Raw genomic sequence first — 19,995 nt, 5'->3', positions numbered from 1 at the left:
TGTGGTTCTTGAATTATGAAAGGACAGATGTTTGAAAAATTGTCTCAATGCTGAAGGGGCAAGTAAATCAGTGGTTACTGCAATAATACCATACAGTATCATTTATCTGAAGGACTGGTATGTCATTGAAATCTATATCCTATTTCGAAGCTTGTGGACATGATTTTAAGGTACTTCCAGGGGTCAAACTGATGTGGTTCAGACCTTAAATTAAACTGTACTATCTTTAGATGTCGAGAAGAATTACTGTTAACCTCCATTTGTTCTTAAGGGGAAACAACTGTCACAAGTCAGTGAGCAAGCACATGTTCAGAGTCTGTACTGTTGAATTAAAACTGGGCAGTTCCATTTTGTGGGATGAGGTAGAGGGAGTGAAAATATTGCAGCCTGGTGGAAGCAGCTGTTGGAGAGGAGGGGAACTGAGTTCTGGTGAGTTCCAGTTGAAAAAAAGCCCAGTTTAAAACCATCCATGCATCCTGTCTATCTGTCACAAAACACTTACCTCTATCCTGTTTCGTGAGAGCACAAATGGATCAAGCCCTGAAACAATAATGTGCTTTGTGTTTCACATTGGGGATGAAGCTGGATCCTGGGTCTGAAGAAGTCTGTAGTGATGAAGGAGATATTGAGCAATCATATGCTCATCTGTTTGGTCCACAAGAATGTGTACATGTTTTCAGGTGGAATATAAACAACTAATGTAAGGACTGCTTCCGTGCTGTCATGTTTTTCAGCTTCAGTTCAGTGGGTAACGGGGAGTGCACTTTCTCCCATAAGATGACTGCACATTTTTGGATATACTTCCATAATGTGCCCAGTCATATAACTTAATTATTTCCCTCACTGAAGGTGCTGACTCTAATTTTGCATACCTGATGTTTTATTTGTCCTGTTGAATATGTCCTTGTATGGCTATGTGGCTCATAATTTCAAATTACCATACTTCAGCCAGGCTTGCATTGCAGCTTCTCTGTGAACAACAAACAAGAGCTGAAACATGGTTTTCATAATTTTACAATTACCCGGTACTGAACTAGTCTACCTAGTATAATATGGGGGTGGGGAATGTGACTAGAACATTGCTTCCATAATTTAATATTTATTGCAAAGTTCTGCACTTTCAAAGTGCTACATAAATAATCAGTAGGAATTTTTATTTTTTATTTTAGATGGCATGATGCCATCCCAGATTCATGAAAGACAGAAGATTAATGGCCTTATCTTTGATGTCCAGGAGCTGTATTTCAAAATGTGATGTATTCTAGCTTGGTGCCTGTCTCACATATAAATATACTTGGCCTTTTAAGATATATTTTTCGTCCTCTACCCTGTAAACAAGTTTCATAAATTACGATCTATTTAGTGACATTGTACCAAATATTTTTTCTATTATGAAAACGCTCTGTGAGTTGCCTTCATCAATCACTAACTCCATTAGACACCCCCCCTTCATTTCTTGTTCCAACTATACATAGTTTTTCCCTTTCTCCCCCTCGCTCTTTCTCTTGAACAGTCTTTCATGCAAGCAAACACACACAGTTGATTTTAAACCATATCCCTAGCCCCAGATTTGAGAAGTAGTTTGGTAGATATCCTGGGAGTCTTGCTCAAGGCTAAACTGAAGAGGACCTACTTGTGTGCTTTCTACATTTTATTTCTTATTTGTTTAAGGATATTGACATACTGCTTTTAAGGCAAACCTCACAAAGTAGTTTATATAAATTATTGTAACAATAAATATCCATGTATTTTTAAAATAGCTGCAATGAAAGGAAAAGAAATTTTTCTAGAAGAATCTGGTAGTGCTTCTTCTCCTATCCCATTCCCTCGGGGCAATGCATCTCCTAAAGCTTCTCTCTTCTCCGCTCCTCTCAGGTGACTATTTCTGGACATTTTAATTTATTTGTCCCAGACAGTGCCAGGTTTACATATAAGGTAAACAAATTATAGCTTAGGGCCCCACTATCTTGCCCCCCCCCCCCAAAAAAAAGTAAAGGAAAAAAATTGGATGTACATTTCCAAAATATAAGATAAAACCTACATACAGCAACAGTGTTTTGTGTTGTGTAGGCTCCAATAAAGTCATGGGCCCTGCCTGCTAGCCTGCTCCCTAAAATTTTACTGGTTTGCTCATTTCTATATATAGGGTGCCTACATTCTGCATGGACTGGTTGCATGGCAACGTGTGCAGATGGCTTTAGCAGGCGCATAGCAAGGGAGGGGCAAAGGGGGTGGTCCGCCCCTAGCTCCACTCTGGCGGAGGCAGCACCCCCGGCCCCTGGCCCGCCCCTCCCCTCCCCTGCCCGAGCAGGAAGAAGCAGAGCATGCTACGGAGCAGGTTGCCAGGCGGCAAACCACCGCCCGGCAACCCGCTCCATAGCGCACTCTGCTTCAGAGCGTGCCGGCCGAGTGCGCCCGCTGAGCAGAGCAGCAGCGCCAACCCGGACGGATTGCACATGTGCGGCAATGCACAGTCCATCCTGGCTCGTCCTGTCGCGTGCGTTGTGTGTCATGACGTCAGGATGCATGTGTGCTGCGGAGCAACGCCCCGTCCCCAGGAGGTGCCGCCCTGGGCAGCCAAGCGGCACCGTTCGCCAGGGGCTTTAGATACCTGTTAGGTCCATAAATTACCATATAGCATATATTCAATTTTTTTAAAAAAACAAGTGACAATTTGTGACAATTTGTTGCATGGCAATGTGTGCAAATGGCTTTATTGCATACCAAACTATATCAGTTAATTGTAGGGCAGCAGCATTGACCCCAATCAACATGGCGCCCTCTCAGTGTGGATGGGATCCAACTCCCACCAGGGCACTGTCAGAGGGCTACTCCAATTTTAAATATGATTATTTTTTTCACACTGCTCAGGTATTCAGTACCAATGCATGAAGAGATTCTCTACAACATTTGAGCTAGCCCCATCTGTTAGATTCCAATATATAATCAGTGCCCCTATATTGGGGGTTCTATACTAGATGCATATAAGGGACCCAGGTGGCGCTGTGGTTAATCACTGAGTCTAGGGCTTGCTGATCAGAAGGTCGGCGGTTCGAATCCCTGTGACGGGGTGAGCTCCTGCCAACCTAGCAGTTCGAAAGCACGTCAAAATGCAAGTAGATAAATAGGAACCGCTACAGCGGGAAGGTAAACGGCGTTTCCATGTGCTGCTCTGGTTTGCCAGAAGCGGCTTAGTCATGCTGGCCACATGACCTGGAAGCTATACGCCGGCTCCCTTGGCCAATAATGCGAGATGAGCGCGCAACCCCAGAGTCGGTCACGACTGGACCTAATGGTCAGGGGTCCCTTTACCTTTTACCTTTACCTTTTATACTAGATGCATAGTAGGGTCCATTAGGGTAGGGTCCTGGTCCATTAGGCTTCCTGTCCCTTGGAAGAGAGTCCTCCACACATTTACAGATGCTTCAGACTGAATCTGATCACATGCAGACGTCTAAAAGGTATACAGGGTTAGGCTATGCTTTGCATATACAGTGGTACCTTGCTTCTCAAACTTAATCCATTCCGGAAGTCCGTTCCAAAACCAAAGCGTTCCAAAACCAAGGCACGCTTTCTCATAGAAGGTAATGCAAAACGGATTAATCCGTTCCAGACTTTTTAAAACAACCCCTAAGAGAGCAATTCAACATTGTTTTTATCATCTAACGTGACCTTTGATACATAAAATGAAAGCAATAAACAATGTACTGCAGTCACACAATCAATCAATCAGGACCTGAACTGGTTTCCACAAAGTCACAAGAAACAAAAAAGGGCCGCAAAAACAAAAAAGCAAAATAAATAGCAAAAACAGAATACAGACCTCAGCGTAACACTCAAAACGGAAGTGGGGCACTCAAATCAGAAGCGTAACACTCAAATCGTCAGCATGGCACTCAAATAGGAACCATAACACTCAAAATGCAGCACGTTCGGCTTCTGAAAAAGGTTCACAAACCAGAACACTTCCGCGTTTGCAGTGTTTGGGTTCCAAGTAGTTTGAGTACCAAGGCATTTGAGAACCAAGGTACCAGTGTTGTCTCTTCACGTATTCAGTACTCACAGGTACCAAATATCTGAATGTTGAAATTATGGCCATGAGTTCACAATTCTGCATCCATCTATTGTATGGCTCTGCAGAAACCTATGCATTATATATCTACCGTATATTCTCTTCACAAAGGCTTTGGTTTCTACAGCTAATAACCATGACCTCTTGCAGACCCTTTATGGCCCTTTATGAAATCTGCTAAGCAGTTTTGTAATATATAAAATATGTGCTGCCTGCCTTATGGGGTATCAATAGACTGTGAAGGGCTGAATTGTTCTGACTCTGATAACCTTAGATAAAGGTGCTTAAAAGCTCGGCTGTAAGTGAGAACCGGGTTTTAGTTTTCAACTTTGGTGTCTGATGGCTTTGTGGCAAATAAAATATATGCAAACACCCCCCCCCCCAAACACACACACACTTTGGCACTTTTAAATGCAAGGTAGTTTTTTTTTTAAAAAAAGAGGTTTGCAATTTTTCCAAACACATTGGAAATCATTTTAAGGTCAATACTCAACATCTGCTCCTGGCCGCATACTGGGCGGGGGGGGGAACTGTGCTGTGTGACCAGTGGCCTTTCCCCTTCCTTGCTCTCTTTCCCTTCCTGGCCTTGGGGAAGAGGACAGGGGACTATGCGTGGGGCGGACACCGCTTTGTCGCACTCCTGGCACTGTTTGCCCTGCGCTCCTGGCTGCATACCGTAAGGTCACAAATATAAGCCACACTTTAACTTTTCACGGTCGGAATTTGGGGGGGAAGTGAGGCTTATATTCAGGCCAATACGGTAATTACCCCCATCACAAAGCCAATCCAGCAAAAGACTCCAATTTATAGGACACCATAGCTGCAATCCTCAGCACAATTTGAAAAATATTGCTGAATCTGGCTCTATTCATGCAGCAAAATACTGTGGTAAAGTCAAGACCTGGAAGAAGGGTCAGTGCCAATTAAAATTGAAGCTAGAACCACTTTTGAATGTTCTCCTATGTTAAAAAAAAAGCCACGCCCAAAATAAACACTTCCTTGCCAGAAGAATACTGGCATAGAAGGGGAAAAGGTTCGAGCCAGTCATCTAGCTGCTCTCTTTGCTTTCTACCTACAGGAAGAGATTTGGGGCAAGGAATGGGACCAGTGACAATGAGATTGGTGCCTGAAGGTCCCATAGAATGCCTACATTTTTCTGATAAATGGGATCCTTTTCAAGGAGGGTCCTGCTTGTGCTCAGAACCTTGGGGCCCCCATGGCATCCGGAAGCAGGGCTTAGCCGGTGTTGCTGGGGCGGTCTCTCGATCGCCCCAGTTCCAGCACCCAATCAGGTTGTTCGCAAGTTGGGGTAGGGGGAGGGTTTATAAACGGCAGCACAACATGTCACGCTGCCAAACACCCACCCACCCACCCTCTTCGGTTTCCGTGCTTTGGCCTTGCTTGGGACTTTGGTTGGTTGCCTGTTTTGTGGCAGCGGTCTGGTAGGAATTTTGTCCACTTGGCAGATTGGCACTGGCCATTGGGTTTTCGCCTACCTCCCAGCAATCGTCACAACTTTGTAAGGTTAGGCGGTTAGTTGTGGTTTGGGGGGGGGGAGATGCGGCCATCACCTGCCCCTCCTTAAAAAAGGGTATTCCATTAAAGGAATCTGGGGGTTCTGGATCTCGTCCAAAGTCCACTTGAGGCCAGGCTAGGACCACAGGAACCGCAGGGTGAGCTACAGCCGATTTGCATCGATGTAGCTCCCTCATTTGGTTTACCCTTCCAGACCTCCTGCGGGGCGGGCAGGGGTCAGTTTTAGTTTGTCAATGCCTAAGCCAATACTGCTCACATTGTATAATCAATAAAGTTGTGGCCTAGATTTTGCCCATTAATTTTAAACTAAAATTTGAGGCTGTGTGAATTTATTTATTTATTTATCAATATATTTCTTTCTTTATTCACCTGAGGTCCTCAGAGCGCAAATTCAGATTGTTAGTGAGATCATTGGTGGTACCACTATTGCTGCTACAATTCTTGCTACAATTCTGTTGTTAAGTTGACAACAGTTATGAAAGAAGTGCAGATTAGCCATACTTAGTCGGTGCTGGTAATGATATTTTAAAAATTCCTGATTTCTGTGTATCTGTATTGGCTACATTATTTATTCCACTACACTTCACTATTTTTCTCATTGTAACAGGTTATTGTCCCATCTATATCAGTAGTCTAAATTTTCAAAGACAAATTTACCAGTTACGCCATTGTGTTTAGTGCTTTAAAATGACAGCCATACAGTGTGGGGAAAAAATAGAAAAAAAAGAATATATATATACACTGAGAAGTTTTAATCCATCATTCCTATAGTTGCTGAAATCTCAAATGGCATTTGATTTTATCCTGAGCTGTTTATATAGAAATCAGTGGTTCTCAAACTTCTTTTCCCATGGACCGCTTCCAAATTACTGAAGGTCTTTGTGAACCACTTAATTTTTTTTCTGCCTGTTGTAGTAGTTGTTCAAACTCTAGTAGGATTTTTAATTGTATTTTTACAGGCATACGACAGACCACCTTGTGGACTACTGATAGTCCACTGACTGCAGTTTAAGAACCCCTAGTGTAAATCATACTATAGCAGAAAGTTTTATATATATGTATATCAGAGATTTGATTATATTTTTAGTGAACAGAAGCGGCATATGTTTTCTATACACACACTGGATCTTTGTATTTTAAAGCAAAAACCCGCTGTTTTGATAAGACGCCTATTGATCAAAGCAATTAACATCTGATAATAGCTTAATTGTGCATTTCTTTGGAAAAGTCACTTTTACCATCCTATGTATAATGTTTAGAAGGCTTTTATCCCTGACTCATCTTTTCCCACATCAATAGCACATGTTGAGATCCCGAATGACTGCTACCATTCTCTGAGCAATCATTTGTAACTAGACTCTAATGTACAAATAATGTGTCATTTCTTCTCTATATTTGATGATAAAAATGGGGTCCCTCATTTACGTTTTTTGTGCTGCCCCCCTCCGCTCTAAAAATTCACCACTATTAAGCAGCCCTTTCTTGGTACAAGGAAATAGGTGTGTGATCAAAGATCTTCCCGTTTGCTGACTCATTACTTCATTCATGTGGAGATTTGAGCCAGATCTACTTTTATTATCCTTCTTTGACACAGACAGGGTCCATATCGTATCCTGACATTATTTCCAGAGGGAATCATTTGTGAACTGTGGTTTGGCATGATTATAATATCATTTTTAGCACACTTCACCACCACCACCCAGCACAAATGCAATGGCTAGCATTACAAGAAACAAACAAATGGAATTTCTGTTTTGGTTTTTTAGCAAATTGTCTGTTATTGAGCAGCAGGAAATGTGCTTTTCTATGACTGGGTATGTTATAAAGATAATTATTATTTGGGCATAATTCATGAGCACAGAATAAGGTTTCAGAAACCATAAAAAGCACCATCTTTAAAGCATGCCAAATGAAAATGAAACTGGGTTTATGAGTGGTGTGTGGGAGCTCCGCTTTACTACCTTCATTGCAGGAAAGGGCCAAAATATGGTGTCAGTTCTGTGAAACAGGAGAAGATCCTTCAGTGTTACTCAAGAGTATCATGGCAATTTCATCTTGATTAGACTTATTATCAGCCTTATTATCAGCCTACCATTCTCAACAACATGAAGGGGAGTTCATATGGTTGCATATTAATGAAATCAACCTAATTTGCACCCCCAGACCACATGGGTCAGAACATAATTATCATTTGGATTTTGCACGTCTCCAGATTTTCAGTACAGTTCTTGGTTAAAAAGAAAAAAGAAAAAGCCAAAATGCATCGAAATGTGTATTTTAAAAATCAATAATGGATTTTTTTTGTACTGAGTGGTTTTTTAAAAAAATAAATAAATCACTGATTAAGGTGGAAGTCAGAAAAGGAAGAATGCTAAGAATGTATCTTGTGCTCTTGTGATATAGACTTGGTAGATTGATTGTACCTTCGTGTATTTCTTCAGCTGAAATTAAATGGGACAAAAGTGGTAGCTCTCTATCAGCACTTTGAATTGTGCTCACTGCTGCAGCTACAATGCAGTATATGGATATATTACATGGGACATTCAAATAACTCATGAGTTTGAGAAACCTTTATGCCTTGTTTTATATTACAAAAACATTGCCTCTGTCTTCTGTCAATTTAAATATTTTACAAGGCAACTTGTATTTCTCAGAGGCGTAAGAGAAGCAATCTATGTCCCTGTGTTAGAGATGGTGCATTGAAAAAAGAACCCAATGATTACAAAGCCAGAAGCAAAATGTTCCCCACTTGTTTTTAGTGCCATTTGCATTGGGAAAGCAATTGTAAGCCAGTTTAAGCCATAGGATGCTAATGGTCTCTTCATCATTTTCTTATTAAATGTGCCCTTTCCTTGAGAAAAAACACAGTTGGCTTGGCTGGGTGTTAAATTGCATGCTGCCTTTTCCCCTACCCCTATTTCGTTTTGTTAAAACACCTGAAGGCATTGGCCATTTCATATAAACACTCTGCTGTTGTTTATTTTGCAGGCTCTACCTGAGGGGCAGACAGCATCTTGGGATACAGCCAAAGAAGATGAAAACCGCAATAAGAATAGATATGGCAACATCATCTCCTGTAGGTGCAAATTCAAACTGAACTGAACTTCCTGTGTGTATCTGTATACATCTAGCTGAGAGAGGGGGTATGTCTGTCAGCGTAACTGTGAAAAAGAATAAGAGCACAGAATTCTGAGCACTCTTAACCTTTCCCGTTTGATAATTTCATGCTCAAGTTTTTTGTTGCCACTCTCACACCACTTTTTCTCCCTTTATCTTTCTAATATTGTGGGATTCTTATTTTTCTCAATGAACTGCAATGCCAGAACCCGGTCCTTTCTTGCCCTTTCCAAATATAATAGGTTATGTATGAACATGCGTGGGGGAATGGTCTCAGGGCTGAAGGTTCTTCTCCTCTCCACGTAGAACATTTGAAGAGGGTTCTGCACATATCACCCTTCATGCGATCATCAACTCTGTTTTTTATTGTGTTTTTATTTGCTGGGTAAACAGACCTGCTGACTGCATTACATAGCCCTCTGCATGTCCACAGGACTGTCTTTACATATTCTAAAGAAGTGGATAGATTAGGGAATATGTGCTATTATTTCTCCTATGCGCTTTTGCAAAAGCCGTACCATGTCTGAACACAGCAGGGGTAGGGGAAAATGTGCTTCTAGACATTGTTGGACTGCAGCTCGCACCACGCCTAGCTGGTGTGGTCAATGATAATGGATGCTGGGAATTTTGGTCTCAACACCCGGACAGTCACAGGTTCACAGACCTAGAAGAGTCTTTCATAACATGGGTTGTAACCAGCTTTAGACACTGGACGAGCAGAACAACATCCACTTGTGCAGCTGAACTTTCCGTTCTTCTTCTCTGTCCCACATGCTCTGCACACACACACACACACACACACACACACACACACACACACACCATCTGCAAATCTGGAGAGAGGGGAGAGAGGGGAGAAGGGGGAAAGCAAAATTTTGTGCAATGACTTCATTAAATACAACCCAAAGAAGAGTTGAAACTCAGGTGTGGCCTTGATTACAGAGAATTGTGGCTTTAGCCTACTGGTAATGGTCAGACGTTCGTGGGACACAGAACAATACTTGTTCTTGTTTTTTTTTTTTTTTTCAATGTTCCTTCCTTCCTTCAATGCTCCTATTTTCAAGCCTTTTCCTGACCTTTAATTGACAAAGTTTCTTTCTTTGAACCAAAACCTGAAGCATTAGTCTTTATGACTTTACACGATAGGGAGCGCCAAGGGGCTAAATGTACACATACTTTCTCATTTTATCTCCTTTCACCATTTGTTGGCATTATCTATACATATTGGAAGCTATTGCTTGTGACAAACACTTCTAGCTCCGGTGCTCTTCACTCCTAAAAGTGCCTGGGCCTTAAGGGACAGGTTTATCACCTCACTTACAGATAAATGGCGAGCACAAAATCTCTAGGTACTAATCACATCGGCTACTTCTTCTTCCTTGCTGTGCCTTCTGACTGAGGGAAGCACAGGGCATCTGCAAATACCAGGTGGAATGTAATGATCCTCAAGCAATAAACTTAGGTGAATTCACCAGGGAAGAATCAAATCCAAGAAGAATTGAAAAGTTAAGAACTCGAAAGCAGCGAAAAGGAAACTTAGACCAAGAGGAAAACTGTTAGGTTCCCTCCAGTACTGGGCTGCTGTACCTTTATTAGTTGAATGGAAAGGAGAATTTTACCTGGTACAGCTTGCACCATACTTGCAAAATAGATTTATTCCTACAGACTATTTGTTTTTCATGCTGAATTTGGTGACTCTAGTACTGAAGTATTCTGTGCAGCATTGGCATACCTTCCAACATTTCTCTGATTAAAATAGGGACATCCCATTCCATAATGATAAGTTTAATTTTTATACCCCACACATCTTACTGGGTTTCCCCAGCCACTCTGGGCGGCTTCCAACATATTAAAAAATATTTTTTTTAAAAAAAAAAGTAAACATTTTAAAACTTCCATATACAGTGGTGCCTCGCTAGACGAATTTAATTCGTTCCACGGGTCAATTCGTATAATGAAAAAATTGTCTAGCGAATCCCATAGGAATGCATTGAAATTTATTTTATTTTATTATTTTGCCCAAAGGCAAAATTAATTATTTTGCCCAAAGGCATTAATTGAATTTCAATGCATTCCTATGGGAAACCAAGATTCGCTAGATGAATTTTTCGCAAAACGAGTTCATCTTGCGAGACAACCTCTGCTAGAAAAATTTCTTCGTTAAGTGAAAAATTCGTCTTACAAGGCATTCGTCTAGCGAGGCACCACTGTACAGGATTGTCTTCAGATGGCTTGGGGGGTCAGTTAACTCCATACCCTCCAACATTTCTCCGATGAAAATAGGGACATCCTAAGGAAAAGTGGGACATTCCAGGATCACATCAGAAACTGGGACGGCTTCTCTAAATCAAGGACATCCCTGGAAAATAGGAACACTTGGAGAATCTGCATTACTTGCAGGCTCAAGCCTTAAACGGGACTGATCCTATTCACATTGAATTCCACATACTCACTGGAGCACATCATTGCTTTCAATTGCAGGATTTATCTGGCTTTCACACAAGACACTTCCTCGCCCCCTTAATTATAAAACATTTCTATATGGCATTTATGTTTTTTAGCACTGCTGTAATGATTGATGATCCTGAGTTTGTGATCTTGAGAATTCGTTGTGCATGTGCAATGAGGCTTCTTAGCAGCAGCAGCAGCAGCAGCAGCAGCACAATCACAGCTTCACAAGCAGCACCTGAAACTCCTCTAAAACACAGAAAATGCCCCACATAGCAAATTTCAAAAAATAATTATTTATTTATTTATACATACCCCGCCCATCTGGCTGGGTTTCCAGTGAACAATCGGAATAACAAAAGGAACAACAATGATAACAACAATACTACTGCAGCTCTTTACATGTTAGGATTAGTGATACAGGGCTGAAGAGCGAAGTGGAAGATACACATATCTAGCAGTTGGTGTGATGATTGAACAGTCTTTTCGCGTATGTCATTTTTCAGTATCTCAACCTCTTTTCTATTCCCCCTGTTCCACTGAAAGTCATCAGTTATTAATAATGCATAAACGCCTTGCAGCCTTATGAAATATATGTATCTTCCCAACACATTCCAAACAGATAGAAATATAAAATTTAAAAGATAAGTTATGCTGTTAGTCTTAACCAAGCATAGCCCACTAAAAATATGAATAAAATGAAAGGCCTCATTGCCTTCTGAAGGTTGAGCTGTGGTCGTTTATATTTCTTAGCCTTGCTTTCGAAGCAAAGGGTTCTCCCGTGCCATTCACACTTTTGAGAAAAAAGGACTCCCCGCGGGAGATAAAACATTGTGAATGTTGCAATGTTCAGTCACTTGGCAACAAAATTAACCGCCCAGAACTGTTAAAAACCCAACAGGACACAAACATTTGAAAATCTCCTTCATTGTCAGAATTATTTCCTAAATTCAAGATAACATCTTAAATAATCTCACAAATGTTTCCCCCTACATTACAGATTTCCACTTGTATAAAGCAGCCTATTAACAATGTATTTATCCATCCTGGCATTCTGATTCTTTCTTTCTCCCTGTCTATTCTTTCTTGTATCCCATCTTCTGCATAGTAGCTCAGGAGCCAAAGTCTATTTTTTATTATTATTAAAAAACCACTCTGCACACCACATCATTATAGATGGATGAATAAATGAGTTCTAATAATCAGCCTATGGAAAAAACCTGAATCCTAATAATTTTCATCTATCTTCATTGTGCTATGAATTATCTTCCCAGCTCCTTATCTACTTCATTTAACAACAAGTGTTTTAGCTCGCACCAAGCAGGCTGTTTATATATAGCCTGCCTAGAGATAATTCTTATGCAAAAAAGTTTGCTTCTTGTGTCTGATTCAACTGCTTTTCTGCAATGATTCAACTGTGCAATCCCGTCAAGATGTTACAAAAGGTGCTAGTATTTCAGAACTTCTTGAAGGAAATACTAATGCCAAGCAGTGTATTAATTAGATCAGAAATCATACTAAGGGTATGTGAGAAATGTGAATTTTGTGAGTTCAAATAAATAAGAGACAAGCTTCTGAATAACTCAGGCAGGCATTGAGTTGAAGCAATGGGCATTCAGCAGTTGAAGAAACATCAGTTAGTGTTGAAAATCCTTTCACCCTGAATCTTCTATGTTCTTTCTTTTTTCTGCAGTTCCTATTTTCTTTGATACGTATTTTCCTGGCTTCAAGTAACAAAACAACATATTTTCTTTCATTATTTTCAGATGATCACTCCAGAGTGAGACTGCAATTGCTGGAAGGAGATCCCCATTCGGACTACATAAATGCCAACTATATAGATGTAAGTGCTATGGAAACTTTAAAGGATCTTAATGGTGGGTGGGTGGAGTAAGTGAGGTGACAATGTTTGTTCTTGGATCAATGCCTTGAAGTAAAATAGAATTTGAAGCCCCCAATACTTTTTTTTACAAGCTGTACCTTCCCCAACCACTGATCCTGTTAGCTAGGGATCATGGGAGTTGTAGGCCAAAACATCTGGAGGGCCACAGTTTGGGGGTGCCTGGTTTAGTCTGAAAGGCAGAAAGTCTAGGGTTTCAAACTGGTTTTTTGTTGGGAGGGGGGTTAGGATTACCTGTCAGCTTATCATTTTTTATCAGAACAAGGCCATAGCTTAGTGGTAGAGCACATGCTTTCCATGTAGAAATCCCAGGTTCAGTCCTTGTTATTACTATAAAAAAGATCAGGTAACAAGTGATGGGAAAGAGCTCTTCTTGAACCCATAGAACAAGTGTGGATAACCTTTGGCCCTCCAGGTGTTGCTGAACTACAACTCCCATATTCATCATCTTCATCTTCTTATATTAAATTTGTATACTACCCTCCATTTGAAGATCACAGGATGGTTCACAACATAAAAATACAAAATGAGAACACAAAGTACATGATAAAACAAAACCAATAACTCACCTCCTACAAAGACATTTTAAAAGGCCATAGCATGTTTAATTAGCCCAAGGCATGGTTATAAAGAAATATTTTTTTGCCTGGCACCTAAGGATGTGTAATGAAGGCTCCAGGTGAGCCTCCCTGGGAAGAACATTCCACAAATGGGGAACCACTGCAGAAAAGGCTGGGCTCCCATGGAGTGGGCACATAAAGAAGGGCCTCAGAAGATGATTGTAGGGTCAAGGTCAGTGCACATGGAGAGTGGCAGTCCATGAGGTATTGCAGCCCTGAGCCATTTAAGGCTTTATTGGGCAAAACCAGCACTTTAAATTGGACCCAGAAACTAATTGGTGGCCAGTGCAGTCAGGTTAGGATTGGTGAGCAACCTGGCCACTGAATTCTGCATTAGCTGAAGTTTCCAAACGGTCTCCAGCAGCAGCTGCATGTATAATGTGTTGCAGTAATCTAACCTAGTGGTTACCAGACAGGCATCCCCAAACTTCGGCCCTCCAGATGTTTTGGACTACAATTCCCATCTTCCCCGACCACTGGTCCTATTAGCTAGGGATCATGGGAGTTGTAGGCCAAAACATCTGGAGGGCCGCAGTTTGGGGATGCCTGCTATACGACATAAGTTAGGCTATCCACGTCCATACAGGGGTGCAGCTAGGTCACCAGCTGAAGCTGGTGGAACCAGAAGTACCCCTAAGCTATGTACCTGCTCCTTCAGAGGGAGTGTAACACCATCAAGAGCAGGCAGCCCCCCATCCAAACCCATTTAGGGAACCACCCCTTTAACAATGCCTCAGCCTTCTTTGGATTGAGCTTCAGTTTGTTGGCTCTCATCTAGTCCATTAACAAGGCAAGACACTGGTCCAACACACATCAACTGCCTCACCTGCAGATTTAAAGGAGAAACAGAGCTGTGTGTCATTGGCATATTGCTGAGCACATGCCCTCAAACCCCTGGCCATTGGTCATGCTTGCTGGGAATGATGGGAGTTGTAGTCCAGCAACAGGTTTGCCATAGCTGCTCTATAAAACAACTTCCTGTGTCCATATGATTAGACCTGGCACTTGTATTCTAGGCATATGAGGAGTTTGGCTTGTGCCCTAAGTGTGCAAAGTAGTACAGCTTAGCATTTTGAAGGGCAGGACACGTAACTCCTTGTATGTATCCTGATAATGTATAGCAATGGAAAGAAGGATTCAGACATCGTTTTGAACACTTTCCATCTCATTAATAGAGAGCTGTGGATTCATGACTAAATGAAAAATGTATTAAGCAAAGTATTTAATGGCAGTCCTGTTTCTAATGTACGTAAGTCTCTTTAATCCTTAATGATATCACAATGTTTTAAAGGGATCCTTCAATTAAGGGAAAGGAAAAACATATTTAATATAGAGCAACCCACACAGTTTTAAAAATCACTGATGCCTGAGTCAGTTTTGACAAGAAACAGATGTGTTGTTTTCAAATGAGAGGACACAGATTTCTCCATGTTCGATCTATTAATGACTAAGTAAGTAAGTCTTCCTAAAGTGAAAGCAGTTTTAATAGAAAATATGAAAATGGGAGATCTGGCTTTCATCTTTGCAAGGTCACATGGGATGATATTCCCTACTGGTGCTACTCAGAGTAGACCCTTTGAAGTTAATGGGCACAAGTAATTTAGGCTCATTGATATCAGTAGGTCTACTCTGAGTAGGACTTGATTGAATCAAACCATTCCCCTCTCCCTTTCTTGCTTTTGAAATATAAATGGTTTCAGAATTTTCACGACAGTAAGAAACATTGAAGCAGTTCCTGTGATGAGTTTACTGAATCATCAATGATACCATGTGCTTTGGCAGCCTCATTTGAAGGCCAACAGATAGCTGGTAAAGTGGGAAGCACATCAGCAGTAGAGATGCTGGTGCATCTTGCTCCATCCCAGCTCAACTTTGACCTTTGGGAGCCTGCAATTCTCACCTTAAAGGGCCATAAATTGTTCATTACCTGAGATTTAGAAGCTAGAGAATAACTCGCAGTTTACCTGCTTTTCCCACCCTCCCACAACACTCTGTCCCCCAGTCCCCATCCCTCGCTTACAATTAAACCACATTTACTGGGCAATTACAAGCAGCATTGGTGCTCTGACCATAGACAGACAGTCCTCCTATCTCTGGCACCTGGAGCTCAATGTAGAAATGAACCACAATGCAGTGTTCCCGTATTTCTTGGAAAAGTCATTTACACAATATAGTAGCATACACAATGCTCCAGGTATCTAAGGAGGGAGGGAGAGAATTCCCTGCTTCCCTCTCCCCACCGCAGAGCACTACTTCTCTTTCAGATGAACATTGATATGCATGGTGCCAAGCAAGCTTCTAACCTTATAGATGCATATCTGAAGTGCCCCTGAGATGGGAGCCTATAGAATTCCTTTCTTTTGTTTTCTTTGCAGGGTTACCATCGGCCTCATCATTACATTGCAACTCAAGGCAAGTAGAGTGAAACCGCTCAGTGGTCTGAATGACATGGTATAAACATTTAAAAATAAATGCATAATACCTGACCTAAAGATTTATAGAAGTGACCTGTTGAGATTAATCAGTAATAAAGGCACATTCACAATTATAGGTTTCTGCGTTAATCAATGTATTTTTTTAAAAAAAAATCTGAATGATGACTAGTGGATGAATGGTGTACATATTTGTGCAAATGTCTGTGGTAGAAAGACAGAATAAATAGATGATGAATGGGGGCTCAGAGAAAGAAAACTGGTGTCCCTGCCAGATGGGAGGGTTCAAATAATAAATTATTATTATTGTTGTTGTTGTTGTTATTATTATTATTATTACTTTGACTTTGCCCATTCTTTGGCTTTGACCCTGACATGACCAGCTCCGATCCACTGGTCATCAATATCTGTGGCCCTTCACTTTTGCTTAATTTAGAAAATGAATTCCTGGTGTATACAAGCAGATCTCCCTCTTTTGCTAGGTCAATCTACAACAGCAATGAGCGCTGTTTTCTCCTGAGTGGTAATGATCTGTCTGGGGGCCACATGCAGGCAAAAGATAATAGTGTTCTGGATTAACAAATCTGGAACATAGGTTGTATTGCTTTAGTTTTCACCATGGCTACCTCAGATAAGCATTCCCAATGCTATGTAGGCCTACTCAGAAGTAAGTTCACAATGACTACCCTAGATAATAATTTCTAATACCATGTGGGTCTACTCAGAAGTAAATTCCACTGAGTTACTCCAGGGCTGGCCAACCCATGAGGCAAGGTGAAGCAACCGCCTCAGGCGGCAGGATTCCCAAGTGCAGCAAATCCACACTCCAAGGAGTGCATTGCCTGTTGTTGTTGCTGCTGCCTCAGTATTAGTGACAGCTGTGGCATGTTCCATCGAAGCCAGATTGATCTCTTCCTTGGCAGCCACCCCTCAAATGCCACCTCCACAGTGGCCTCTTGGCTACTGGTCTCCTCCAAGCCTTCCTCCCAATGTAGATGTTTATTTTCCCCTTGTTTTGGAGGTAGATCTTCACTCACCCCTTCTTCTCTGGTGGGTGGTTCACCTCAGGTGCCAACATTTCTTGGGCTGGCCCTGGATTACTCTCAAATGAGTATAACAGGTGTGGGGAACATGTGGCCCTTCAGATGTTGTTGCACCCCAACTCACATCAAACCCAACCAGCATGGTCAATGGTCAAGGATGATGGAATTTATAATCCAGAAACTTCTGAAGGAGCCCATGTTCTCCATCCCTGTTATACAGATGATATATTCGTATAACAGATCAATGCAGTTACTGTTCTGGAAAGCAATTCCTTTCTGACTCTCGTACATTATGTATCAGAAGCGCGGACAGCTGGGGGAGGCAAGCTTATTTGCCTCAAGCCTGGAAAAGATTATTTTTTATCAAATAAAATAGTGCCTCTTTCAATTGTTCTGAGTCTACATAAAAAGAGGGGAAGACTTTTAAAAGACAGGAAACATAACGAGGAAATAAACAATCTGATGGGATGAAGAAATGGACAACTTGAGGAGGCATCAAGGGCCATACTGAGATGGGGGCCATAGGTTGCCCATCTGTGATCTACAAGAAATGAAATGATACAACATCTCAGAGCTTGAAGGATAATTTGTCTTCTGTACAGAAACACACACTGTATCCTAAGTGGAAGATGGCAGAAAAAGCCTCTTTGGTTTATGTCACTCCAGAAAGCGAAGACTAAAGAGTTTGGCATCCCTGCAGCCTACACATGAGAAAAGTTTTAAAGCTCCAAGAGGCAGGCTGATAAAGCTGAGTAGAGACTATAGATTTTTGAAGACTCTTTAATGTGGTGTGATAGATCTTTCGCTGCCCACTGCTATATACATTCAATAAACAACAAGAGCTGTTTCTGATCAGAGGCCACAACAGGAAAAAGAAAATGAATATGTATACTCACGGGCACCAGGAGTTCTTACTACCTTCAAATCTCCGAAAATCTATTTTTTATACATTTGCTGAAAAAGAACAATCTACAAAAATATACCTGAATTTCTTGGGCTGTTATTGGAGTGGGTGATTCATTTTTATTACAAACTGAACTTTTAGTGAGCCCATTCAAGGGGACCCATAATGATGCTTTTTATTAAGGGGAAAAAAATCCAACTTTTTGCCTTTGATTTGAACAACAGGAAGCCCTTTTCAAGCCACAATATTATTAGCACTACATTTCGGTACTGTTAACGATTCTGTCAAAAATAAAGTAATGCAGAACAAAGGCATAACTATGAAAAGAAGCATCTAGAAACAAATCCAGGGGGAGGGAGCTTTCTGTTAAAAGCCACACATTTTAGTAATTAAACAACAATTAAGTTGTGACCCAGAAGTATTAGGTTGATTCCAATGGCCTTTGTACAAGTGGAATGACCTCCATTCATGCAATGGAAGACCTCACCCAACTTCACCTCACACATGATCAATATGTTCTGGGGAACCCCCAACCTTTTGGAGCAGATTTAGGGGAAGCAAGGTGGAAGGAAATGGAAGGAAAGTGATTGACTTTGTTGGATTCAACCCACTACCACCCAAAATCTCATCAAGTAATTGAGGACACCTCATGTTTATCTAGTAATTACCCTTCCCAGGCCCAGCACTGTAGATTTTATTTTGAGTTGTGTCTTCACTTCCTTCCTCATTTGCCTCCTCCATTGCTCCAAATTGAGCTACCAATGTATCATTTTACATCCTGATCACTTTGTTGATTTAAAAGTTTTGTCACTCAAGAAACCACACAGGCAGTCCAGTCCATGCTTTAGGAGGTTTGGCCTTTCAGCTGCGGTGGGGAAAGAAATGGATTGTGCTGCAATCAGCACATGGATGTGCATTCTCTCTCACACACTTCTTTTCGCCCTCAGGACCGATGCAAGAGACGGTCAAGGATTTTTGGAGAATGATCTGGCAGGAGAACTCTGCAAGCGTAGTCATGGTCACGAACCTGGTGGAAGTTGGCAGGGTAGGATGACGATTGTTCAAAGCAAATGTGGGGGCAACATTATGGCCAGGTGGGACAGATCTTTGTCTCCCCCCAGTTTGACAGACGGACAGGGCAACCAACATATCAAAGCGTTGACCTGCAGGGTGGGGGGTGGGTGGGAAGGGTCTCCTTCACTGGAGGTTTTTCAACAGAAGTTGGATGGCCATCTGTCACGGATTCTTTAGCTGTGATTCCTACATTGCAGGGGTTGGATTAGATGGCTCTTGGGGTCCTTGCCAACCTATGATTCTATTTGTAGCCATACATAATGTACTAGCATTCAGTTTGTGATCTTTATTGTCATAGGTGAAGTGTGTCAGATACTGGCCTGATGATACAGAAGTCTATGGCGATATTAAAGTCACCCTAATTGAAACAGAGCCATTGGCAGAATATATCATACGCACTTTTACAGTTCAAAAGGTAAGGACAAACTAGCCCTCCCTTCACCAGCAGATACTTTTTCTTCCCACTAGGTCAAAGTTGTTCCACATTTCATTCAGATTACTGATGGGTAGCTATGGAGTTGCCAATACTATTTCTAAGTGTACTGGAGACAGATTAAAGGAAGATAACACTGTCAGTGACAGCTATATTCTACCTCCCAGGATCAGAGGCAGCATACCAGTTGCTGGATGGCACAAGTTGGCACAACACTATTGCCCTTGCACCCTGCTTGTGGGTTTCCCACTGGCCTTTGGTGGGCCACTGTGGGGAAATAGAACGCTAAATCTACATAGGCCTTTAATTCATTCAGACAGGGGTCTTTTTATTTCTTAAGCATTGTTCCTATATGATCAGAATGGTGATGGTTAACTTTTATTATTTATATATCTCAGAGAGGTACCACCTGCTCT

At 41.5% G+C, this 19,995-nt stretch overlaps 1 protein-coding gene across 1 annotated transcript in view; it reads left to right on the top strand.

Moving 5' to 3' along the window:
• Nucleotides 1-19,995, top strand: part of PTPRT (protein tyrosine phosphatase receptor type T) — a 582,983-nt gene that overhangs the window by 538,513 nt on the left and 24,475 nt on the right. The window contains exons 20-24 of the mRNA XM_088674576.1: nucleotides 8,597-8,684; nucleotides 12,940-13,016; nucleotides 16,069-16,105; nucleotides 19,020-19,117; nucleotides 19,445-19,561. Of these exons, the coding sequence (XP_088530702.1) occupies nucleotides 8,597-8,684; nucleotides 12,940-13,016; nucleotides 16,069-16,105; nucleotides 19,020-19,117; nucleotides 19,445-19,561 (417 nt within the window). The remainder of the gene's footprint in view (nucleotides 1-8,596; nucleotides 8,685-12,939; nucleotides 13,017-16,068; nucleotides 16,106-19,019; nucleotides 19,118-19,444; nucleotides 19,562-19,995) is intronic.

This window comes from Zootoca vivipara, chromosome 7 (genome assembly GCF_965207765.1).
Source record: "Zootoca vivipara chromosome 7, rZooViv2.hap1.1, whole genome shotgun sequence".
Lineage (NCBI taxonomy): Eukaryota > Metazoa > Chordata > Lepidosauria > Squamata > Lacertidae > Zootoca > Zootoca vivipara.
Note: the sequence above shows the minus strand (reverse complement) of the source record. Positions and strands in the feature narration are given on the sequence as shown.